The sequence below is a fragment of the Myotis myotis genome, unplaced genomic scaffold (assembly GCF_014108235.1).
Source record: "Myotis myotis isolate mMyoMyo1 unplaced genomic scaffold, mMyoMyo1.p scaffold_m19_p_2, whole genome shotgun sequence".
Lineage (NCBI taxonomy): Eukaryota > Metazoa > Chordata > Mammalia > Chiroptera > Vespertilionidae > Myotis > Myotis myotis.
This window is the reverse complement of record NW_023416324.1, coordinates 139,003,900-139,030,284: the sequence shown is the minus strand read 5'-3', so window position 1 is coordinate 139,030,284 and position 26,385 is coordinate 139,003,900. Positions and strand designations below refer to the sequence as shown.

Sequence of the window (26,385 nt, the reverse complement as noted above, 5' to 3'; positions counted from 1 at the left end):
ATGCGATTTAACAAAGAAAAATCAACCAAAAAAATGAGTTCGCGTGTCACCTCTGACACGCATGTCATAGGTTCGCCATCACTGTCCTACACTGTGGTTTCTAATGTGCCAAGACCAATCTGCCGAATACCATAAATACTTCTCCCTTTCCCTTACAAGCTATCATCCAGAGCCTGTTTCCCATGCTGCCACTACTTAGAGATGCCTCCTTTTCAGGAATTATGCCGCTCTCAAGTGCAGGTATCAGAGGCAGTCCCAGCACCTTCACACCACCAGCCCCTTCCTACAGAGCTCCCCAGAGAAAAGGGCCTCCTAGAGTTTAACAGGACCTTCCTGTTACAGGTGAGTTTCTTTATGGTCATGTACTGGGTGGACTTTATCATCTCATCTTCTTCCTAATATGGGCATATGATTCAGTTGTCTTGCATGTCTAGAGTTTTGTGGTCGTTTTTTATTGCCACTGTCAATTTTTTGGTGCAGATCGGATCTCATAAAAGTACAATAAATATGATGCAAAATGTTCAACAGAAGCATCATATGTTAACAAATTATTAATGAAAATACTTTTCTGAAATAGAGGTTCTTTTGTCATTGGTCAACTATTCATAGAGCAAAGGATTTGATATTTGATTTAATTAAAATGTGTGGATTTATAATTTTATTATATCTAAATACTTTTGAAACCAATGATGCCAAGGACTTGGCATATTCTTTAGACAACGTACACCATGATTGAGTAGTCCTATACTTTTATGTCTTCACTACCTTTCATTCTGATTCTCAGAACTTCATGTAAGAAAAAGTTGTTAATGTTTTAGGCATACTTTTAAGAAGCTTATACTGGTAATAAAATGTTTCAATGTGATTTTTTTAAATTACTTTGGGTACACGTATTGAAAACCAAGTGATCATATATGTATAGATTTATTCCTAAACTCTAAGCTGGTGTACTGTATATTTATCTTTATGTCAACTCCAAACTGTCTTGATTAAATTTAGAGTGGGTCTTAAAATCAGGTTGTTTTTCTTTTAAAATTTGTCATTTGCATTTCCAGATATATTTATTTATTCACTAATTATTCATTCATTCATTCATTCATTTATTCCTGCATTCATTCATCTTTTTTATTCCCTTTACCTATTTCTCCCTTCATTCACCTGCTTCCTGCTTTTGCCTACTTCAAGTTTGTTCTCTGTATCAATGAGCTTGTTTTTGTTGTTGTTTTGTTTATTTAGCTTCCACATATAAGAATGAGCATACAATATTTGTTTAACTTTGTTGAACTTATTTCACTTAGCACATGCACTTGAGGTCCATTCATGTTTTCCCAAATGGCAAAATTTTATTCGTTTTTATGGCTGAATAATATTCCACTGTATATGTATGTATCTACATATACACAATTGCTTTATTCATTTATCCACTGATGGATACTTAGGTTATTTCCAAAAATGGCTATTATAAATAACCCCCAACACACATGAAAGTTTATGCTTCCTGATCATTTATTTTACATTTTCAGTCTCATCACATACTTGCCTTCCATATTTTTGTTTGCCCTTTAAATGTTTGACCATTTACTCATTCCTTCATAGTGATTGGATATCTATTGATGACCTGCTACTTCCTCTTATATGCTAGATGATGGCAACTCCACAGCACAACACAAGTGCCTTCAAGGAGCTCACGACCTAGGAGAGAAGACACAGATAAGCAAGCAGTTACAAAGGTGTGGAAAGAATTTCTATAACCATGGAGCGCAAAGGAGGGGATACCAAACCCAGACTTAATAGTCAGAAAACATGCTGCCTCCATCAGGGTGCTGCCATGGAGATTTGTATTACATTTAAATGAAATTTTAAGAAATGATATAATTTTTTAAAAAGCTGTCTTTGTATCTCCAGCACATTCCAGGGGGGAGGGGGGAAGTTTATAAATCAGTCAGAGAATGTCCCATAATTCAAAAGTCAATTCATCAGGTTACAAAAGTTAATATTGAATCAAATTAAATTTAAAATATATATTGGAACTTTGGTGCTACCCATGGGCTGTCACTTTCTACACTATGTATTTCTATAATTTTGGAAACCTATATAATAAAAGCCTAATATGCTAAGTGTCCAGTCATCTGGTCAGCCATTCAACCAATCAAAGTGTAATATGCTAATGATATGCTTAGGCCACTAACCACTCGCTATGACATGAACTGACCACCAGGAGGCAGACAGCCAACTGGTCAACCAGTTGCTATGATGTGCTCTGACCAATAGGTTAGCTTGCTGTTGGGGTCAGGCACATCAGGATTGAGCGAGATGGGCGGGACACGCCCTTGAGCCCTCTCCCTCCCATGGTCCCTCCCCAGCTGGCCAACCTCCTGCGTCCCTCCCCAGCCCCGACTGTGCACCAGTGAGGTTTCTTGGCCTGGCCTGCACCCTCTCAAAATCCAGATTGAGGGACCACCGTCCCTGCCCCCCCCCCCACGAGTGCACAAATTCCATGCACTGGCCTCTAGTAATTTATAATGATCAAGCATTACATTTGCAATAATTAAAAAATAGCATGTTCATAAATACATGTGGAGATTACATTATGCTAACTCACCAGAAAGGTAACTGTTAGGCTTCTTTATCAAAATGAAAATATATTATAATTATAAAAGCTCAAAAGTATAGAAAATAGGAAAAAATCACCTGTAAAGATATCATACTAATACAACCATTACTGATGTGTTTCTTTCTTCTCCTTTTTTTCTGTATATTGTGAGGTTGTTTTTAAATGATTAGATAGCAATATTCCTCAATAATATTTAACCCTAAAGAAGAAGAATGTTTTCTTCATATGTATCCAGTTCTGTGTTTTGGCCCTAATGGAAAGGTAGAACCATGGAATGTTTACCTGAAAAGATAATATCTTTTCTTAAGACCTTAAGTTGATCTATCCAGAAATATCCAAACATTCATATCTTCCAGTAAGTAAAATCTTTATCTTCTAGATTGACTCTCCTATTAATGGGGGTCACATTAAAAGTAAGTAAAAATCCAGATTTCATTGGTACTTGTCCCTACCTGCTCACATAGGATCCTAATCTCCTGAAAGGTTTCCCCAAATTCTATTGGGAGTTCAGGAGAGGTTTTACATATACTATGAACAAAACCAGTTAACTATTAGTCAGCTACCATTATCTTTCCCATCCCCCTGCTGTAACCTTCATAGGCTAGATATTGCTGTGCGCCCTGGCACTGCTGCCTCCCCCGGGTGCTGCCATGGGGGTCCTGGGAGCTCTGGCATGCCAAGCACTGCGGTGGGCTGTGGAGAAGCAGCAGGGATGGTCCCCTTCTCTCCTTTGAGGGGGTCCTCAGTACTGCCATTTGTGTTCCACATTTTACCAAATTTTTATTGAAATAGCTTTTTAGGACTATATGTAAACTTTTACTACTCAAAATGTGGTCCCTGGACCAGCAACATTTGGAAGAATTGTTAGAAATGCGGAATCTCAGGCCCCATGAATCAAAATCTGCAGCTTTCCAAGAGCACCAGTGAGTTATATACAAATTTCAGTTTGAGAAGCATCTGCTTAAAGTGCCTTCCGGGACTAAGGGATGAATTCAATTAGGGACAAGGGCAGGGTTGGGTCAACAAGCAAAACTGACAAATAGTAGGACTTTTTGTAATGACCTCTTCCCTTGGATGATGTCATTTATCCTTGTGCCTGGGCCAAGGTTAGAATGCCTGGCTCCTTCTCTAAGGATAGCTGTCCCTCAGGAAACTCCCAGGCTCCTAACCGCCCTCTACAGACTTGGTGACCTGCCACTTCAGCTACATGTGCTTTGCCACTCCAGAACCTCCATCATATCCTGTCTTAAGATCAATTATGTATGTTGTGGCCTTATGGAGTGGGGGGTTATGTCCCTTATTTGCAAATAATATATTTTAGTGAGTCTTCTTAGATTCCCCATAGGACCTAGCATGAAGTGCCATAAATTGTTTTTAAAGAAAAGGCTATATTAAAGGTAATGTGTCTTCTCTGTTACTACTTTTCTATTCAAGAAGTAGATCAGCCTTCTCAAATCATAGAGAAAACATATGAGACAGTGCTCTACACTGGCTGGGATATTTAAGAGAATTAACTTTCCCCCCACACCTTTTTTTAAAAGGTGAGAATGGTTTTTTCATGCAGAAACAATGTCCTCATTCAGAGATGACTAGCTGTTGATCTCACCTGAATAGAATTTTATCTAGCTTTCAGCTGTATGAAAGTGGCTATCTGCCTACTAGTATTTAAGAAGTCCACAGTGGGTAGCACTGTGTATGCCTGGTTTTCTCTAAAGCTGTGATGGCATTCAAGCACCCTGTCTCTAAAGAGTATGAGGTTGCTATTAATTATGTGGCAACTTATGTGGCACTGCACATCAGTGATGCTTATTTATCTATGGTTAGTATGATTTTTTGAGCCACTGGGAGGAAGGTTTCAGCTTGGATATATCCTATGTCTCTTTAGGAATGGTGGTTATGGCCATATTTGTGTTGTGATGATAGATGAAACAGCAACCTAGTGCCTAGGATTTTGCTGCTTTGTGGCTAATGATTTAGAACTGTGACTGCAAACTATGGGCTATGATGGGAGAATCATGGTTCTTTCCAGTGTGTTAACCAAACCATATGGGCATCAGACACTGGTGGTAGACTGAATAAGTAATTTTTCTCCCATATTCAATTTAGAGGTAATGTAGATGCGTTAGGATTGGTGAAATAGGTTGATGTTTAAATATAATTTAATTTATACTGGACTTTTGCTGAGTTTACATACTATTACTGGATATAAGTGCTAGCGTGTGGGGTTCACAGATCTGATCATTAAAGAGGCCTTAATTGCCAAAGATTAGGCCAAAGCATATTAAAACCTGGGTGGTTTTTCTTTGAGGTAGTTTGGGTTTGAAAGATAGCTGGGGTCTTCTGGAAGTCAAAGGACAAACCAAGGATCCTAGACTGAACAAAGAGGGCTTTTTTTGGGGGACAACCACAGTGATAACAAAGTGAGTGTGTGTAAGATTTCCAACTTTAAAAATTAGCTTGTCTCACCTCCAGTTTTTCCTCATTCTCACCTCTGTCCCAGGCCTGTTGTTATATTGATGACGCAAGAGAACCTGTTTTTTTCTGGATTCTTTGAAGACCAAGCTGAGGTGAAAAGGGAACATGGAAAGCAATTCCTAAAATATCTAATAGGACTTGGGAATACCATCTGCCTACCAGTGATCAAGGTGACTATGTAATTTGTCATAATGATTTTAATGGTGCCTCTGCTGGGTATAGAGAACTAAATTATTTGTTGCCAAATAACTTATTGGTTTTTACCCATATTACACATGAGATTATAGTAACCAACTTGGAGGGCAAGCATCAGTCTTCTTTGTCGCCTCTTTATATCATTTTGAGTAAATTGTAGCCACCAAATGATTGCTTAGGTTTTCCCAAGGAGCCACAGCTAGTGTGGTCTCTGGACCAGAGCATCAGCATCACCTGGGAAATCATCAGAAATGCAAATTCATGGACAACCTGAATCAGATGCTCTAGGGGTGGGGCCCAAGGAGCTCTAGTCACCAGCTCCCCAGGTGACTCTAATGCTCAGGCAGATTGAGAAGCACAACTTGAATGGCCACTTCCTAGAATAGTTAGCATCCTCTATCACAGTGGTTCTCAACCTTGGCTGCACATTAGAATCACCTGGGAATCTTTAAAATCCTGATTTCTGGGCCTCATCCTTCGGAAATTTTGTTTCTTTGTTATGGGGTGAGGCTAAAGAAACAGATCTCACCCGAATAGAAAAGACTATATTAAAGCTAAAGTGCCTTCCTTTGCAAGGCTCCCGTCATGCAACACATGCTTGTTTTCCCCAAAGGAAGTATATGAACCTACTTCTGGGAGTAGATTGGAGGTAGGAGGAGTAGGTGCCCTGGTAGGAAGGAATGTAACTCAACACAAGAAATTTTTTTTCTTTGTTATGGGGTGAGGCCAAAGAAACAGAATTTCCGGAGGATGAGGCCCAGAAATCAGGATTTTAAAGATTCCCAGGTGATTCTAATGTGCAGCCAAGGTTGAGAACCACTCCTCTATCAGATCATTAGATTAATTCAGATGCACACCCAGGTATCTGAAATGACTACCTCTTCAGTGTAATGAAACAAGCTTTTTTTTTTGCTGGGATGGACAGTTGAAATAAGTCATCTAAACATTAGCGGGGGTATTACAGCTACTAGTAGAAACATGCTTACTTATCTGAGGGGTTCTGTTAACTCCAGTTTTATAAAAAGAACTAGTTAATGTCTGGTAGTTATGGAATTAAACCACCATCAAGGAATTCAAAAGCTAATGGAATAGTGCATGTAGCTGTGCTAGTGCCATCATGCTTTGTATATAAGCACATTAAAATTACATGCAGAGCTTTTAAAATCCTGATGCTGAGCTTGCACTCCTACCATTTCAGTCATTGCATTATGTCTGCAGTTGAAATCCAGACATCAGGGTTTAAGATGCTAGTTTGATTCCATTGTGCCACAAAGTTTAGAAAGTATTGGGTTATACTACAAACCTAGACATAATTCGACCCAGGAAGTCTAATGTAAGAAAGCTGTGCCCCAGGTGACTTCCCTGTTTCTCTCCTAAAGCGGCCTGAGGTAGATAACTGGCAAACCGGCATAAAAGCTCTGGAGTATGCTTTGGAATTGGAGAACCAGTTAAGCCAGCTCCTGATAGACCTGAAGACCACAGCTTCTGCCGACAATGACAGTCATGTAAGTAGTAGCTGATTTTGAAAGTGCCATAATAGTTCACTTCTGAATTATGACTTGCTTCTTGGAAGAGGGCCCAAGGCTCTGGTCATCCATCACATGCTTGTTTCCCCCCAAGGAGGTATATGAACCTACTTCTGGGAGTAGATTGGAGGTGGGAGGAGTAGGTGCCCTGGTAGGAAGGAATGCAACTCAACACAAGATGGAGAGGGCTTCCCAGGAAAAGTGTGCTCCGGATAATTAAACAAAATGACTTTCGCTGTTGGCTTTTAAATCTAGAAAAGTCCTTAAATGTTAATAGGTACCAGAATCACCTGGAGGGGTTACTCAAACAACCTGCTAGGCCCTACCCCACAGAGTTTCTGATTCAATGGCTTTCATGTGGTGTCTGAGAATGTGCATTTCTAACAAGTTTTTAGGTTATGCTGCTGCCTGCTGGCCAGGGGCCACACTTTGAGAACCACTGTCCCTGATGGTCCCTGCAAAAGTGAATGCTAATGGTGACTTATTATCCTGCAGTCTTCCTGGTTAATGGTGAACACTCCACCTTGTGGTGGTAACTTCTTTCTCACTAACCCCATAGCATCTCAGGAAATCAAAGTGAGGAAAATTCCCTTGTACAAAAGTTATCAACCCTAGATGCATATTGGACTGGCTTAGGAACTCTGAAGAGATAGAAACACCTTAGCCTTATACCAGACCACTTACATCTAAATCTGTGGGAATTGGATCTGGGCATCTACTTGAAATCTCCATGTGATTCAAAAAAAACAAAGTAGGAAACCATTGCAGTAGTAGCTTGTTTAAATTAATCTGTAGTTTTGATGAGATATCCTAACACTCATACTCATTGAAAGTGGGTATTTGTACTCACCTGGAGGTCGTGAATGTCTTAGATCAGTGCTCTTTGAACTTCTATGTGCATATGAACTCCCTCTCCTTTCTTAAAATGCAGGTTCTGATTTAGTAGGTCTGGAGTGGGACTTGAGATTCTCTTTTTCTGACAAGCTCCCAGGGCTGCAGATCAAGGGGTTACAATTTGGGTAGCAAGATTTTTGATTGTCTCCTTTTGCAGACAAGGTTCTAAAGCAGTGGTTCTCAACCTTCTAGCCCTTTAAAATACAGGTCCTCATGTTGTGACCAAACCATAAAATTATTTTCGTTGCTACTTCATAACTGTAATGTTGCTACTGTTATCAATCGTCATGTAAATATCTGATATGCAGGATGGTCTTAGGCGACCCCTGTGAAAGGGTCGTTCGACCGCCAAAGGGGTCGCGACCCACAGGTTGAGAACCGCTGTTCTAAAGGGTTTCCCCCTGTTTATTTCTGCAGCTCTTGAACTTCATGAAAAGGTTCCTGGATAAACAGAGGAAGGACATAAACCACCTTCAACACCATATTGTATATTATAACATATTAGAAAAGGAGGTCCAGAAGCAGGAAGAATTACTGAAAAAGGCTGCTGAAAAAAAGCCTGTCAGATAAATGGACCCAACATCTGAGGGCAACAAAGCAAGTCTTCCCATTGTAGTCATTCCCCAAATCAGCTATTTAAAGATCTTAATCTTCATTTGACAGAAGACTGCTTTCCTTCATTGTGTATACAATTAAATCTGTTTTTGCATTATAATTATGTGTAAAGAGATTGCTATTGAAGCACAAAAAAGGTTTAATTCAGTCAGTGTTAAGTTTGGAGAAAGCTTCCTAAGGAGAGTTGGTGCATTAGGTTAAAAAAAAAAAAGCGCCTCTCCTCCTCCCATGATCCCAACAACACTCAGATGCAGGGTCAAGATTTGGGAATTTCAAATAGACTAAGTAGATATAGTAATGAAGTAGTGAAACCTTAGGTCTCACTAATGTTTTCCTCCCCTCCAACTTGTATACTACTTATTTTTTCAATCTTTAACTTTTTTATTGATTGAGGTATTACATATGTGTTCTCATATACTACATATTTTAAAGTTGACAAAAATAGTAGGATTTTCTTTGAATCAATGTAAAGCTAACTTTGAAAACAAGAGTTCTTGGTCTAGAAATGTTTACTCACTGGAAATATTTAAGGGAACAAGCAGCTGCAATCCAGGTGCCCTTTCATAACCTGAGGTATGCATAGGGACCAGGAAGGTACACAGCAATTAAGACTGCAAACAACTGTGGATGTGCCTACCCCATCCACTGTGGGCAAGCTAGCAGCTATTGGGGTAATTACTTTCAGGAGCAAGCGATGAGCATGCAACTTGGGTGACTAGTACCACCTGGGATGGAAAGGTACTCCATAGGATTGTGTCCTGACTCCAAAACTTACTAGTTCCATGGCCTTGAGTAAGTTTTTATATCACTCATTGACACAGTGTAGTCATCTCCAAAGTAGCGTTAATAGTACTTAATTCATAAAGTTAATGAGAGGATTAAGTAAATTAATATGTAAAAGTATTTAGAACAGTACCTTTTCAGATTATATATTAGTTAATTTAGATAATTGTGCCACCTCATAAACTGGAGGGAAGCTAATACATAATGGAATTATTATGCTAAGTCAGTGGTTCTCAACCTTCTGGCCCTTTAAATACAGTTCCTCATGTTGTGACCCAACCATAAAATTATTTTCGTTGCTACTTCATAACTGTAATGTTGCTACTGTTATGAATCGTAATGTAAATATCTGATATTCAGGATGGTCTTAGGCGACCCCTGTGAAAGCCAAAGGGGTCGCGACCCACAGGTTGAGAACCACTGTGCTAAGTGATATAAGCCAGCCAGAGAATGACAAATACCATATAATTTCACTTATATGTAGAATCTAATCAACAAAAAGTGATTTAACAAACCAAATAGGAACAGAAGCATAGATATATAGAACAGATCGACAGCTGTCCCATGGAAGGGGATTGGGTGAAAAAAGGTGAAGGGATTAAGCAAAAATATGACATAGGCACAGACACCAGAATGGTGATAGAGGAAAAGGTGGCGGGGGGGGGGGGGGTGGTGGGGTGAGGGGTGGAATCGGAAAAGGGCAACGAAGGGACATATGGGACTGAAGGAGACTTGACTTTGGGTGGTGACTGCCTGATGCAGTATGCAGATGTTTTCTTGGAGTGTATACTTGAAACCTGAATGCTTTTATTAACCAACTAGAGGCCCGGTGCACAAAAATTTGTGCACTCGGGGGGAAGGGGGGGTCCCTCAGCCCGGCCTGTGCCCTCTCGCAGTCTGGGACCCCTCAGGAGATAACACCCTGCTGGCTTAGGCCTGCTCCCGGGTGGCAGAGGGCAGGCCCAATCCCTAGGTGCAACCCCTGGTCAGGCTCAGAGCAGGGCCGATTCGGGAGTTGGGGCGCCACCCCCTGTCATGCACAAAGCAGGGCGGATCCAGAGGTTGCGATGCCACCCTCAGTCACGCTCAGGGTAGGGCCGATTGGGGGGTTGGGGCACCATCCCCTGTCACACTCAAGGCAGGGTCGATGGGGAGGTTGCAGCGCCACCCCCTGTCATGCACAGAGCAGGTTCGATCAGGGGGTTGGGGAGCTCCCCACTGTCATGCACAGAGCAGGGCGGATCAGGGGGTTGGGGCGCCACCCCCTGTCACTCACAGAGCAGGGCAGATCAGGGGGTTGGGGCGCCACCACTGTCACACTCAGGGCAGGGCTATGGGGAGGTATGGCTCTACCTCGTCACACACAGGGCAGGGCCCATGGGGAGGGGGTTGGGGCGCCACCCTCTATCACCCACAGAGCAGGGCCGATCAGGGGGTTGGGGCGCCGCCCTCTATCAGCCACAGAGCAGGGCCAATCAGGGGGTTGGGGCGCCACCACTCTCACACTCAGGGCAGGGCCGATGGGGAGGCCTCGTGGCTCCGCTGATCCTGGTGCTGGGAGGCATATTACCCTTTTACTATATAGCATAGAGGCCTGGTGCACGGGTGGGGGCCGGCTGGTTTGCCCTGAAGGATGTCCTGGATCAGGGTGGGGGTCCCCACTGGGGTGCCTGGCCAGCCTGGGTGAGGGGATAATGGCTGTTTGCAGCTGGTCACACATCCTTCAGGGTGGGAGTCCCCACTGGGGTTCCTGGCCAGTCTGGGTGAGGTGCTGAGGGCTGTTTTCAGGCTGGCGGGTGACGGAAGCTTCCAACTGCTCCTTTTTTTCTTTTTTTTATTCTGGGCCAGCTTTAGCTCTGGCACCAGCTCTGAGACTTCTGCTGCTGAAAGCAGGTATCTGGTTTGTTTGTGTTCTATAATCGAAACTCTGTATCAACTCCAGCTCTGAGATCCCAGCTGGCTGAAAGCAGGTTTCTGGGATTTTGTTTAGCTTCTATATTTGTAACAATGTTTCAAATTGCCAGCTCAGAGGCCGGCAAGGCAGGCAGGGAACGTTGGAGTCCACCGTCACTGAAGCAAGCAAGCCTCATTCATGTTCGCTTTAAGCTGCCTGGCTGCCGGCCGCCATCTTGGTTGGCAGTTAATTTGCATATCTCGCTGATTAGCCAATGGGAAGGGTAGCGGTCGTACACCAATTACCATGTTTCTCTTTTATTAGCTAGGATGTCACCCCAATAAATCCAATTTAAAAAGACAACATAACTGAAATTGAGACAGAATCTTAAAATATTTAATCTTAGAAGTATCTCTTTTGAAATGAGAAGGGGTCATAGAAAGATCCAATTAGATATATACCTTGGGAAAAATTCAAGTCAACAAATGGGTTGAATATAGAAATAGACACAACAGATCAAACAAGTGATATTGAAGTAAACTAAATTTCTCAGCCAAAGGAATAGCAAATGGTATTTTAAATTTTAAGACATGGAGTTCCAATGAAAGATGTAATTTAGAGCTCCAGGAGAGAAGAGGAGTTGAGAAAAAGATCCATTGTAGCAAAATGTTAGAATATCAAGGATGTAAAACTCACTGCAAAATACATCATTTACAAAGAAAGAAAACTGTCATATTACTAACAGCTTTCTCATCAATACTAAATGCAAAGACAAAAGAGGAATAGCATCTTTAGAATGCTGAGGGGAAAAATTAACATTTAGGGCAGAATAGACATATTTGAACATGAAAATATTAAGCTCACAAAAGCTTTAATGCAAAGAACTTCACTGTGAACAATGATTTATAATAAAAGCATAATATGAAAATCACCTGAACGACTGAACAGCAGAAGTACCATGCGGATGACCTTCCAGATGACCATGCTATGACATGCAGTGGCACGAGGCCAGCCAAGGCGGGTGCTATGTGATTGGTCAGGGGGCCCTGCCATCACACCACAATCACTCCATAGCGGGAGACCCAGGCCACCCTCTGCGTGGTGATTGATCGCGGAGCCCTGAGATTGATCACCCCAAAGAGGTGGCCCAGGCTACCCAGCCAGCAGTGCTGCAGCGGGTGGGTGGGACCTCCCTCAGCAGAGGCATCGATCGTGGAGCCGCCCCAGCTGGTGGTGTTGCGGCTTCTATGGGACAATTGATTGTGGAGCCCTGAGATCAATCACCCCACATAGGGAGGCTCAGGCCACTGTCCAGCAATGCTGTGGTGGGTGTGTGGGGCCGGCCAGCGATTGACCCACAGAGGAAGGCCCAGGCCAGCCAAGTGATTGCACCCCACACCTGTCACTGAAGTGGCAGGGGACGGGGGGGCAGCGCTGCCCAGATGGCAAGCAGTGGCAGGGGCAGGGCCAGCTGCTGGCAGCCAGGGAAAGAAAAGCACTGATAGGCTCTGATTACCAGCCAGGTCTAGGGACCCTACCCAAGGGGTGCCAGATTGAGAGAGGGCATAGGCTGGGCTGAGGGGCACCCCTCCCATGCATGAATTTTTTGCACTGGGCCTCTAGTCTCTATATATAAAAGTCTAAGAGACCGTTATGACTGGTCAACCAGTCACTGTGACACGCACTGACCACCAGGGGCAGTCCTCTGGTGGTCAGTGTGCTCCCACAGCCAACTTCCCGCTGGTGGCCAACTTCCCGTGGTCTGTCCCTCCGGCTGACCAGCCCAAATAGCTCTGATTGCCAGCCAGGCCGAGGGACTCCATCCATGCATGAATTCATGAACCCGGGCCTCTAGTTGTTTTAATAAAATACAAGGACCTGGGATTCTACATGCAGGCCCAAAGTAGCCTACCTGATATGAACAAGCCTTGTCTAGTACAGTCACTCTAGTGGGGAAGGGCATGCCCCAGGTTGTAGTTAGAACATAGTGAATTTCTTTACCTCCACACCTTTCCTATAAATCACCCTTCTTGAAAATCACTGCCATGGTGAGCTTGTTACCACTAGAGAATTACCAGTTCACTATGCATTCTTGAATAAATTCCCTTTATACATATTGGTGACTATCATAGACATTAAAATCAGGAATAAGACAAGATTGCTTTATCCTGAACACTAATTTGTGTTTTTCTGATAGTTTTTAAGATGTCTAGCAGCACGCCTGGCGTCTACCTACTAGATAGGACCTCCTCCAGTTGCAATAATCAAAACTGTTTCCAGACGTGCCAAATGTCTGTTGAGAGGCAAAATCATCATGTTTCAGAAAAACTACTCTAGACAATGCAATAGAAAAGTTAAAAAAAAAGATGTATCTATTTGAAAAAGATTTTTTAATGTGATATGATTATAACTAGAACTGGAAAGCTATGTAACTTACAATAAAGTTTAATTTTGTTGCTGGATACAAGATAAATATCTACCAATGGACCTTTCCCATAAACAAAAACATTTTTAAAAACATAACTTGCTTATAATATTTACAAACACATAAAATATCTATGAAAAATTCTAACAAAACTAGCTTAGAACCTATATGACAGTGATGGCGAACCTTTTGAGCTCGGCATGTCAGCATTTTGAAAAACCCTAACTTAACTCTGGTGCCGTGTCACATATAGAAATTTTTTGATATTTGCAACCATAGTAAAACAAAGATTTAAATTTTTGATATTTATTTTATATATTTATATGCCATTTAACAAAGAAAAATCAACCAAAAAAATGAGTTCGCATGTCACCTCTGACACGTGTGTCATAGGTTCGCCATCATTGCTATATGAAATAAAATGAAAGTACCTCCTGAAAGAGATAAAAATCTTTGAATTATGAATAAAAGAAAGTAAGACTAAATATGAAAATTGTGACTCCCCTCAAATGAATGTGTGGGACTAAAGTAATCTGGTTATAATCCCAACAGGATTTTGAAGGCATGGACAACTTCATACTAAAGAATAGCTTCAATCATGGGGTAAACATGGGAACATACATAAAACTTACTTAACACAATTAGTCATTGGGAAACACAAACCAAAACCACATGAAATACCACCCACTACACATTCAGGAGAATGACTGAAATGAAAATAACTGTCAGCACCATATGCTCACAAGATGGTGAAACAATAAAAGCTTCCACACACTGTGGGTGAGAATGTAAATTGGTACAAACACGTCAGGAAAAAGGTATGGCATTTTTTTTTTTCATAAAAGTAGGCATATACCTACCTCATGAATTTGGGGAAAACACAGGTCAGCCCACAACAAATGATGTTACTGTTGACTAAAATTGGGTGAAGAAAAGAGGAGGAAGAAGTTTCAAGCTACTTCAGTAGGAACCAATAGATATTGTCTGGAAAAAAAAAAGAGTTCTAAGAATTGTATAAAAGTCTAATTATGAAGGCAGTCAATAGAGGGAAATTAGGACTATAATTTTTTAAATAACCACAATAGTGAAAATATACATAAATATAATGCTCATATTTATATTTTATTTTGTAGCCCTTAAGTTAGGCTTTAATTTAGTCCTAGTTCAGCTGTTAAACAGTGTTCACCCCAGTCTTTTGACTGAAATTTCTCTTACCTTTTGGTTGAGTGAATTTTGTTCTCTCGGGGATGCTTCAGTAAGGCCTGATATGGATAGTATTCTGAGTCCTTGAATTTAGAGAATAGTTTTTCCTCTTTATTTTATTTTTTTAAAATTTATCTTTACTGTAGAAGTATTACATATGCCTCCTCTGTTTTTGTTGTTGTGTTTTGTTCCCCATTGACACCCTCCTCTCTTTCTTGACAGACTTTTCTCAGCATAATACTATCCGAGTCCATCCATGCTGCCACAAATTATAAGAGTTTCTTCTTTTTTACCACTGCATAGAATTCCAGTGTGTAAATGTACCACAGATTTGATTTATTTCGCAATTTTAGTTTCGTTATATATTTGCCTTCCATATTTTTGCTTGTCCTTTAAATGTTTGACCATTTACTTATTCCTTCATAGTGAATGGATATCTATTGATGACCTGCTATTTCCTCTTCTATGATAGATGATGGCAACTCCACAGCACAACACAAGTGCCTTCAAGGAGCTCATGAACTAGGAGAGAAGGCACAGATAAGCAAGCAGTTACAAAGGTGTGGAAAGAATTCCTATAGCCACTGAACACAAAGGTGGGGATTCCAAACCCAGACTGAGAAATCAGAAAACATGTTTGAGAGGAAAGGAACATGCACCGAGCCTGGAGGTAGGGGCTGCAGGAGTTTCTGTAGATGCCATCTCTCTTTGAGGCACCAGAATTACTTGTGACCTTAGCTTTTAAAGCCTACCAGATTGATATTTTGATCAATTACTTTATTTATTCACTGTAAACATTTCATCTGTAAACATTTAATAACACACTCAGTGCCCCAGATTGTGTTAAATGCTATCTTTTCTTTTAAAGATTCATGACATGGAATTCCTGGCTTTCTTCCTCTCCATGATTTTCAGAAACTTAAAATCTGCTTTTCTAAAGTGCAAAGAACTCATCTGGCTCTGCCCATTGTTTCTTCCTTGACAACCAACAACTTTCAACATTTAGATTTCTTTTTCTTTTAAATTGTTCAGTCAATATAATTTATTGGGTGCCTTCTTTGGGCAAGACACTCTACTAAATGCTCAGGGTCATACAAAGATGACTAAGGCTTAGGCCCATTTCCCATGAAGCTTATAAACTAATGTGGAATGTATGTGCACAGAGAACAAAATAAAGGGAAGAAAAACACTGTCCTAAAGATATTTTATTTTAAAGATAAAAATGTATTCTTTAGAATTAAGTCCTGAAGAGAGCCCCTTCTCTCTTCCTTAATCGTTAGAGAGATGACAAGGTCAAGTAACACTGTAAGGACAGAAAGTTTGTATTACATTTAAATAAAAATTTAAGCAATTATATATATTTTTTAAAAGCTGTCTTTGTATTTCCCACACTTTCCAGCGGAGGAGGTGTATAAATTAGTCAGAGAATGTTCCATAATTCAAAAGTCAATTCATCAGATTATCAAAAGTTAATAGTGGTATTATGAATCAAATTAAATTTTATATATATTGGAACGACATTGCTACCCATGGGCTCTCACTTTTTACATTATATATTATTGTAATTTTGGAATAGTTTACAATGATCAAGAATTACATTGTAATAAGAAAAAAACAATATGTTCATAAATATGAGTGTATTTGGAGATTACATTATGCTAATTCACTAGAAAGGTAGCTGTTAGGCTCCTTTATCAAAATTAATATATAATTATAAAAGTTCAAATAATATGGAAAATATTAAAAAATCACCTGTAATGCCACTATACTAACACACCTATTATTGATGTTGCAGATGTGTTTCTTTCCTCTCCATTTTTCTGTATATTGTGAGGTTGTTTTCAAATGATTAGATAACAATATTCCTCAATAATATTTAGTTTAACCCTCAAGAAGAAGAACATTTTCTTCATATGTATCCAGTTCTGTGTTTTGGCTCAGATGGGATGGTAGAATGTTGGAATGTTTACATGAAAATATATTATCTTTTCTTAAGACCTTAAGTTGATCTATCCAGAAATATCCAAACATTCATATCTTCCAGTAAGTAAAATCTTTATCTTCTAGATTTACTCTCCTGTAGATGGGGGTCACGTTAAAAGTAAGTAAAAATCCAGATTTCATTGGTACTTGTCCCTACCTGCTCACATAGGACCCTAATCTCCTGAAAGGTTTCGCCAAATTCTATTGGGAGTTCAGGAGAGGTTTTACACATACTATGAACAAAACCAGTTAACTATTAGTCAGCTACCATTATCTTTCCATTTCCCTGCTGTACCCTTCGTAGGCTAGATATTGCTGAGCGCCCTGGCACTGCTGCCTCCCCAGGGTGCTGCCATGGAGGTCCTGGGAGCTCTGGCATGCCAAGCACTGCAGTGGGCTGTGGAGAAGCAGCAGGGATGGTCCCCTTCTCTCCTATGAGGGGGTCCTCAGTAGTGCCATTTGTGTTCCACATTTTACCAAATTTTTATTGAAATAGTTTTTTAGGACTATATGTAAACCCTCACTACTCAAAATGTGGTCCCTGGACCAGCAACATTTGGCAGAATTGTTAGAAATGCAGAATCTCAGGCCCCACGAATCAGAATCTGCAGCTTTCCAAGAGCACCAGTGATTTATATACAAATTTCAGTTTGAGAAGCATCTGCTTAAAGTGCCTTCTGGGACTAAGGCATGAATTCAATTAGGGACAAGAGTAGGGTTGGGTCAGGAAACAAAACTGACAAATAGTAGGATTTTTTGTAAATACCTCTTCCCTTTGATGATGTCATTTATCCTTGTGCCTGGGCCAAGGTTAGAATGCCTGGCTCCTTCTCTCAGGATAGCTGTCCCTCAGGAAATTCTCAGACTCCTCACTGCCTCCTAGAGATCGACTTGGTGACCTGCCACTTCTATGTCAGTTGCACCAGACATGGCTTAGGTGAGATCTAAGAACCCACCAGACCATGGGAAATCACATTGCTGCTCATGTAAACTATACTTTTATGTATTAAGTTTTGAGTTCACAGCTACTATTTACAAATCACTTCATTATGAGCAGTGAGACTGCCAAGATAAGTAAAACAATCTCTACACTCTAAGGAGGCTAATAAAGTGGTAAATGTTGAGGCAGGTCAGAACTTCTGGGAGGCCATTTGAGGAAGGAGCCAAAAGCTTCCCCAATGCAGTAGTCTTACTGCAGTGATGAGAAACCATTACTGTGTCTAATCTCTACAGCCTGTGTGTGCCAGCTCTCCAGGTGGAACGCCCTTCTTCCATTTCTCTCTCCCTACATTCTTACCCATCTTCCAAGGCCAGTTTCAACTGCCGATTTATTAAAGAAATCTGCCGGAATCCATATATATATATTTATATGCTTTGCCACTTCAGAACCACCATCATATTCTGTCTTAAGGTCAGTTATGTGCATTGTAGCCTTGTGGGGTGGGTGTTTTTTCCCCCCTTATAGGCAAATAATGCATTTTAGTGAGTCTTCTTAGATTCCCCATAGGACCTAGCATGAAGTGCCCTAAATTGTTTTTAAAGAAAGGAATATATTAAAGCTAATACATCTACTTTGTTACCACTTCTCTATTTAGAAAGTAGATCAGCCTTCTCAAAAACAAGGAGAAAACATGGAAGAGTTTGCTGTACACTGGCTGGTATATGAAGGAGAATTACTTCCTCCCACCCCCATACACACCTTTTTCTCTGGTGAGATTGGTTATTTGGTGCAGAAACAATGTCCTCATTCCCAGATGAGTAGCTGTTAATCACAGCTGGGTGGAATTTCATCTAGTTTTCAGCTGCATGAAAGTGGCTATCTGCCTCCTAGTATTTAAGAAATCCATAGGTTGCTGGGTTGCACTGTTTATGCCTGGTTTTCTCTAAAGCTGAGATGGAAGACAAACCACGGCTCCCTGAAGTGTGTAGTGTTGCTATGAATAAAGTGCTATCTTATGAGCTGCACATCAGTGATGCTTATTTATCTATGGTTAGTATGGGTTCTTGAATGACTGGGAGGGAGGTTTCAGGTCTAATATATCCTGTGTTTTCTTAGTAATGGCGGTTATGGTGTGATGCTAGATGAAACAGCAACAGAGTGGCTAGGATTTTGCTGCTTTGTGGCCTGATAATTTAGAGCTGTGACTGCACACTATGTGCTATGATAGAGAGAATCACGGTTCTTTCCAATGGGTTGTCAAAGCGATAGGCATAAAACACTGGGGGTAGACTGAATAATTTTTCTCCCATATTCAACTTTAGAGTTAATGTAGATATGTTAGGATAGGTGAAAAAGATTGACTTGAAAATGTCATTTGATTTATACTGGAATTTTCCTGTGTTTACGGTATTATTGGATATAAGTGCTAGCATGTGGGGTTCACAAATCTGATCATTAAAGAGGCCATAATTGCCAAAGATTAGGCCCCAGCATGTTAAAATCTAGGTGGTTTTTCTTTGAGGTAGCCTGGGTTTGAAAGACAACTGGGGCCTTTCGGAAGTCAAAGGGCAAACCAAGGACTCCAGCCTGAACGAAGAAGGTCTCTTTGGGACAACTACAGAGACAGCTAAGTGAGTTTGTGTCAGATTTCCAGCCTTAAAATCAGCTTGTCTCACCTCCAGTTTCTCCCTATTCTCACCCCTGTCCCAGGCCTATAATTCCATTGACGAATCAGTACAACCTTGTTTTGCCACATTCTTTGAAGACCAAGCTGATATGAAGAGGGAAAATGGAAAGGAATTCCTAGAATATCTAGGAAAACGTGGGAATAAAATCTGCCTTCCAGTGTTTAAGGTGACTGTGTAATTTGTCATGATGACTTTAATGGGGTCTCTGCTGGGTCTAGAGAATTAAAATATTCATTGACACCTAACTTGTTGGGGTATCCATATTATACATGGGGTTATATAAACTGACTTTGATTGCAAGCATCTGACTTCTTTGTAGCCTCTTCATATCATTTTGAGTAAATTGTCAGCCACTAAATGGTTGCTTAGCTTTTCTCAATGAGCCACACCTACCGTGGTCTCTGGACCAGAGCATCCGCATCACCGGGGAAATAATCAGAAATACAAATTCGTGGATAAACTGAATCAGATGCTCTAGGGGTGGGCTCCAAGGAGCTGTATTTTAACAAGCTCTCCAGGCGACTCCATGCTCAGGCAGATTGAGAAGCACACCTCTAGTGACCTCTTCTAGAACAGTTAGCATCCTCTATCACAGTGGTTCTCAACCTTGGCTGCACATTAGAGTCACCTGGGAATCTTTTTAAAATCCTGATTTCTGGGCCTCATCCTCCGGAAATTCTGTTTCTTTGTTATGGGGTGAGGCCACAACATTAGTAACAGAGAAACAGAATTTCCGGAGGATGAGGCCCAGAAATGAGGATTTTAAAAAGATTCCCAGGTGATTCTAATGGGCAGCCAAAGTTGAGAACCACTACTTTATCAGGTATTTAGTCTGATTCAGATGCAGACCCAGGCATTTGAAATTGCTACCTCTTTGGTGTAATTAGATAAATCCTTTTTCACTGGGATAGACACTTAATACCCCACTAACGTTTAGATGAGTTCTATTAACATCTAGAAACATGCCTACTTCTCTGAGGGTTCTTTTAACTCCAGCTTTACAAAGAGAACCATTAAATGTCTGGTAGAGTTAAACTACCAATGTGGAATTCGAAAGCTAAGGGAATCGTGCATGTAGTTGTGCTAGTGGCACCCATGCTTTGCATGCACATTGAAATTGAATGGGGAGCTTTTAAAATCCTGATGCCCAGGTTGCACTCCATACCAATTACATCATCATGTCTGCAGCTGAAATCCAGACAGACATCAGGACTTAAGATGCTAGGCTGATTCCACTGTGCCACAAAGTTTAGAAAATACTGGGTCATACAAACCTAGACATAATCTGACCTAAGAATTTGGATGTGAGAAAGCTGTGCCTGAGGTGACCTCCCTGTTCCTCCCCAGCAGAGGCCTGAGATAGAGAACTGGGGAACCGGCCTAAGAGCTCTAGAGTGTGCTCTGGACCTGGAAGACCGGTTAACCACGCTCCTGCTGGACCTGAAGACCACAGCTTCTGCCAACAAAGAACGCGATGTAAGTTGTTAGCCACTGGTTCTGAAAGCAATGTCAACTTCACTTCTGAATTATGATTTGCTTCTGGGAAGTGAGTCCAAGAGGGTGGCTCATCCAACAGGTGCTTTCTTTCCCCCAAGGAAGTATATGAACCAACTTCTGGGAGTAGATTGGAGGTGGGAGAAGTAGGTGCCCTGGTAAGAAAGAATGCAACTCATCACAAGATGGGGAATACTTCCCAGGAAAACTGTGCTCTGGATAATTAACAAAATGACTTTTGCTGCTGGCTTTTAAATCTAGATCTTAAATCATCGGTTCTCAACCTGTGGGTCGAGACCCCTTTGGCGGTCGAACGCCCCTTTCACAGGGGTCGCCTAAGACCATCCTGCATATCAGATATTTACATTATGATTCATTACAGTGGTAACATTACAGTTATGAAGTAGCAACGGAAATAATTTTATGGTTGGGTCACAACATGAGGAACTGTATTTAAAGGGCCAGAAGGTTGAGAACCACTGACTTAAATGTTAATTGGTACCAGAATCACATGGAAGGTTTACTCAGACAATCTGCTGGGCCCCACCCCCTAGAGCAGTGGTTCTCAACCTTGGCTGCACATTAGAATCACCTGGGAATCTTTTTAAAATCCTGATTTCTGGGCCTCATCCTCCGGAAATTCTGTTTCTTTGTTACTAATGTTGTGACCCCACCCCATAACAAAGAAATAGAATTTCGGAGGATGAGGCCCAGAAATCAGGATTTTAAAAAGATTCCCAGGTGATTCTAATGTGCAGCCACGGTTGAGAACCACTTCCCTAGAGTTTCTGATTCAGTGACTTTCATGTGGTGTTCCAGAATTTGCATTTCTAACAGGTTTTTAGATTATGCTGCTGCTTGCTGGCCAGGGGCCACACTTTGAGAACCACTGATGGTCCCTGCAAAAGTGAATGTTAATGATGACTTATTATCCTACAGACTTCTCTGAAATCTTCCTGATTAATGGTGAACATTCCACCTTGTGGTGGTAACTTCTGTCTCACCAAAACCTTAGTATCACAGAATAGCAAATTGAGGAAAATTGCTTTGTACAAAACTTACAACCCTAGTTGCATTTTGGACGACTTAGGTCCTCTGAAGGGATACAAACACCTGAGCCTTATTCCACTTACATCTCAATCTTTGGGACTAGGGTATGGGCACCTACTTGAAATCTCCATGTCATTAAATAAAAGCACACATAGGGTGGGAAACCACCGCAGTAGTAGCTTGTTTAAATTAATCTATACTTTTGATGAGATGCCCTAACACTCATACTCATTGAAAGTGGATATTTGTACTCACTGGAGGTTTTGAATGTCTTAGGTCAGTGCTCTTTGACCTTCTATGTGCACATCAACTGCTTAGTCCTTTCTTAAATGCAGGTTCTGATTTAGTAGGACTGGAGTGGGACTTGAGATTCTGTGTTTCTGAAAAAGCTCTCAGGACTGCAGGTCTATGAGCTACCATTTAGGTAGGAAGATTGGTTGTTGATGTTAATTCTCACCAGAGGATATTTTTCCGTGGATTTTTAGGGAGAGTGGAAGAGAGAGGGAAAGACAGAGAGAAATATTGATGTGAGAGAAACACATTAGTTGGTTGCCTCTGACAAGGGCCAGGGCTCTAGGAGCTTGCAACCAAGGTAGGTGCCCTGGACTGGAAACAAACCCAGGATTCTTTGATCCGCAGGCCAATGCTCTATTCACTGAGCCAAACCGTCTAGGGCTGGGTAGGAAGATTTTTGATTGCCTCCTGTTGCAGACAAGGTTCTTAAGGGTGTTTTACTGTTTATTTCTATAGGTCTTAGAATTCATAGGAAAGTACCTGAAAGAACAGAAGAGGAGCACAAAAAACCTGCAAACCAAGCTAAAATATTGTAAGGAAATTGAGAATCAGGCCCAGAAGGAAGAAAAAGCCTGCTGAAGTGTTAATAGACCTAACATCTGAAGGCAACTAAGCAAGTCTTCGCACTGTAGTAGGTCCCAAAATCAGCTGCATAAGAATCTAGATCTTTATTTGGCAGAAGACTGCTTTCCTTTATTAGTGTGTGTATAAATAAAACTGCTTTTGCATTATAATTGTGTGTAAATAGATTCCTACTGAAGCACAAAAAGAGTTATTTCCATCACTGTAAGTCTGGTGAAAGCTTCCAGAGGTCAGTGGGTGCATTACACTTAAAAAAAAAAAAAACCTCTTCCTTTTCCCATGATTCCAACAACACTAAGATGCAGGATCCAGTTTTGTGAATTTCAATCAGTCCAAGTAGATATAATAGAAATTAAGTAGTAAAACCTACTAATGTTTTTCTAACTAATGTTTTCCTCCCCTTCAACTTGTATACTAGATATTTAAAGCTTACAAAATAGTAGAATTTTCTTCTAATCAATGTAAAGCTAAATTTGAAAATAAAAGTTCTTGTTCTAGAAATGGTGACTCACCTGAAATATTTACAGAAGACAGGCAGCTGCAACCCCGGGACCCCTTCATAACCTGTGATATAGGGACCAGGAAGGTACACAGGCAATTAAGACAGCAAACAACTGTGGATGTGCCAACACCATCCACTGTGGGCAAGCTAGCAGCTATTGGGGTAATTACTTTCAGGGGCAAGCAATGAGCATGCAACTTGGGTGACTAGTACCACCTGGGATGGAAAGGTACTCCATAGGGTTGTGTCCTGGCTCCAAACTTACTAGCTCCATGGCCTTGAGCAAGTTTTTGCCTCAATCATTGACTCAATGTAGTCATCTTTAAAGTAGGGTTAATAGTACCTAGTTCATAAAGTTAATGAGAGAATTAAGTAAATTAATATGTAAAATACCCAGAAATGTACTTTAGGAAAGCCAATATATAATGGAATTATTATGCTAAGTGAAATAAGCCAGCCAGAGAAAGGCAAATACCATATAATTTCATTTATATGTGGAATATCACTGATAAGAATTTGAGACAGGACAGGCAGTTTTATGGAAAAGTGGGTCCATGGGAGAGGAATGCATATGTGAAGGGAAGGAGGCAGCTCCAAGACCAGAATGCTTATTTTGACTTTCACAGAGGATGGAGAAATGTTACAAAAGGAAGCCATATATACACAGAGGATAGAGGAATGTTGCAAGATAAGGGGGAGAGAAAGCGGGTGACACCAGGTGGGCTTTGACTTTTGAAACTGTTACTATGCAAGAGAATGACCAATTAGGAAAACACAGGGGAAATAAATTAAGGAAAGGTCCAATGAAAAAGGGTCATGTTCAGACAAAGAGCTGCCAGCATGTATAAACCAAAGATAAAAGACTCAGAACAGGATTTAGGTTTTTTCCCATTTTAGAGAAAGAGCAGGCTTTTCCCATTTGGGGCCCCTTAGGGGACCCCTGCCCAGGGGGCGTTTGTATATGCTTTCAATAAGCTTCCCCGTTTTTATTTAAAATCTTTTAGTCCATGGATTTATTCTTCAAACTTCGTTAGATAAGAGCCCACAGAGGGAGATTCTGCTCACCCCAACTCCACGTATCCTATATAATAAAATCCTAATATGCTAAGTGTCCGGTCATCGGTCAGCCATTCAACCAATCAAAGCATAATATGCTAATGATATGCTAAGGCCACTCAACTGCTTGCTATGATGTGCACTGACCACCAGGGGGCAGATGCTCTAACAGGTAGGTTAGTTTGCTGCTGGGGTCTGGCTGATCGGTACTGAGCGAGACAGGCCAGACATGCCCTGGAGCCCTCCTGTGGTCCCTCCCAGGCTGGCCAACCTCCCCCGTCCCTCCCTGGCCCTGACTGTGCACTGGTGGGGTCCCTCGGTCTGGCCTGCATACTCTCGCAATCCAGGACTCCTCGGGGGATGTCAGAGAGCTGGTTTTGGCCCGATCCCACAGGCCAGGCCTAAGGACCTTACTGGTGTGTGAATTTGTGCACTGGGCCTCTAGTCATAATAATAATAATAAAAAGATTTAACAAAGTAGAAACAGAAGCATGGCTACATAGAACAGACTAACAGCTGTCAGAGGAGAGGGGATTGGATGAGAAAGGTGTATGAATTAAGCAAACATATGACACAGGCACAGGCAGCAGTTGAAGATAGAGGAAAAAGGGGGATGTGTGGAGTGGAAGTAGGCAAAGAAGGGGCAAATGGGGACTGAAAGAGACTTGACTATAGGTGGTGAGTGCCTGATGCAGTATGCAGATGTTTTGTTGAGTTGTATACTTGAAACCTTCATGTTTTATTAACCAATGTCACTGCAATAAATTCAATTTGAAAAGACAACCGGTAACTTAAATTGAGACATAATCTTAAAACTTTTAATCCCTAAAAGTATCTCTTGAAATGAGAATGGGAAATAGAAAGATTCCATTAGCTATACTGTGGGGAAAATTCAAGTTAACAAATGGGTTGAATATTGAAATAGTCACAGATAATTTAACAACTGATATTAAAATAAGCTAAGAAATTCTGAGCCAGAGAAATAGCAAGTAGTATTTTTAAATATTAAGACATGGAGTTCCAATGAAAGATCTAATTTATAGCTCCAGGGGAGAAGAGAAATTGAGAAAAATGTCCATTGTAGCAAAATTTTAGAGTATCAAAGATGTAAGAGCTCAATGTAAAAAAAAAAAAAAAGAAAGAAAGAGAACTATCACATTACTAACAGCTTTGTGTCAATATTAGATGCAAGGAGAAAATGGGAAAATCATCTTCAAAATGCTGAGGTGTGTTAGGTCTGATCAAATAATTGAATTGATACCCCTTCCCTGAGAACTGACCTTTACAACTGATACTCCTTTTGCTTAGACCCTATTCCACTGAAGACCATTGTTTCTCCCCTCTGGATTTTCCCAGTATCTGGACCCACCCAGAGAGTTTCCTGCAAAAAAGCCCCACGTAGAACCCAATCTCTGACTCCTCATCCCTGGGTTCTGGTGCCATTTGAAGTTCAGCCCATCTGGCCTCCCGAAGACCTAATACATTTATAATTCTTTAACACTGTTGGCCTCATGTGTTCCTCCTTTGGCAACCCTAACATTTGGTGTCAAAACCTGGGAGGGTTCCATGGGAAAGAGGAGACATTGCCCCCACTTGGGTCACCCCAAGGTTGCTACTCAGAGAGCAGTAGGCAGCAGCAGTTCAACCTGGGCTACTGGTACTTTTAAATCATACTCGGGTGACAGACGTGATTGCCTGCCTCAATTAGGCCTCCCTCCCCATCCAGCCAAGGAGGACGCCAGATCAGGAACCTCTCCTTCTGCTTTGCTGACCCTCCATCCCACACCAGCCAATCTTCTCTAGGTGAGTGACATTCCACAATTTCCTTCATCTCCAGTCTTCGGCCCACTTACTCTCAATAACTTCTCAAAAGTCCTCTGGTCTCAATGGTTCTAGCCTCAGGTCTTGGTTTGGCCTCAGGTCTTTCTGGAATGGGGACACCCAATCCAGAGGGTCACCCCTCAATTCTCATGGCGATTTTTTTAGCAGTGGGGATGCCTGCCCTAAACAGTCACCTTGACTTGTGGTGTGTCACTCATCCTTCCCCTCATGGGTCATGCTTACTCTCCTCATCATGAGGAACACTCCCTCTACGTCCCCTTGAACAATGCCTCTTGGCCGTCTCCTTCAAAATCTCTACTGCCTTTGACTCACAGGAGAGATCAGGCCCAA

The 26,385-nt window shown here is 41.3% G+C and overlaps 1 protein-coding gene and 1 pseudogene across 1 annotated transcript; both read left to right on the top strand.

Annotated features, from left to right (window-relative positions):
- Positions 1–4,334: 4,334 nt before the first annotated feature.
- Positions 4,335–8,274, top strand: LOC118675697 (annotated as a pseudogene).
- A 9,149-nt stretch (positions 8,275–17,423) lies between these two features.
- LOC118675696 (ferritin, heavy subunit-like) lies at positions 17,424–22,652 on the top strand. Its single transcript, XM_036348526.1, has 5 exons — positions 17,424–17,544; positions 18,497–18,597; positions 19,258–19,401; positions 20,586–20,711; positions 22,530–22,652. Exons 1-5 carry the CDS (start codon positions 17,424–17,426, stop codon positions 22,650–22,652), a joined length of 615 nt encoding a protein of 204 aa, XP_036204419.1.
- Positions 22,653–26,385: the final 3,733 nt, after the last annotated feature.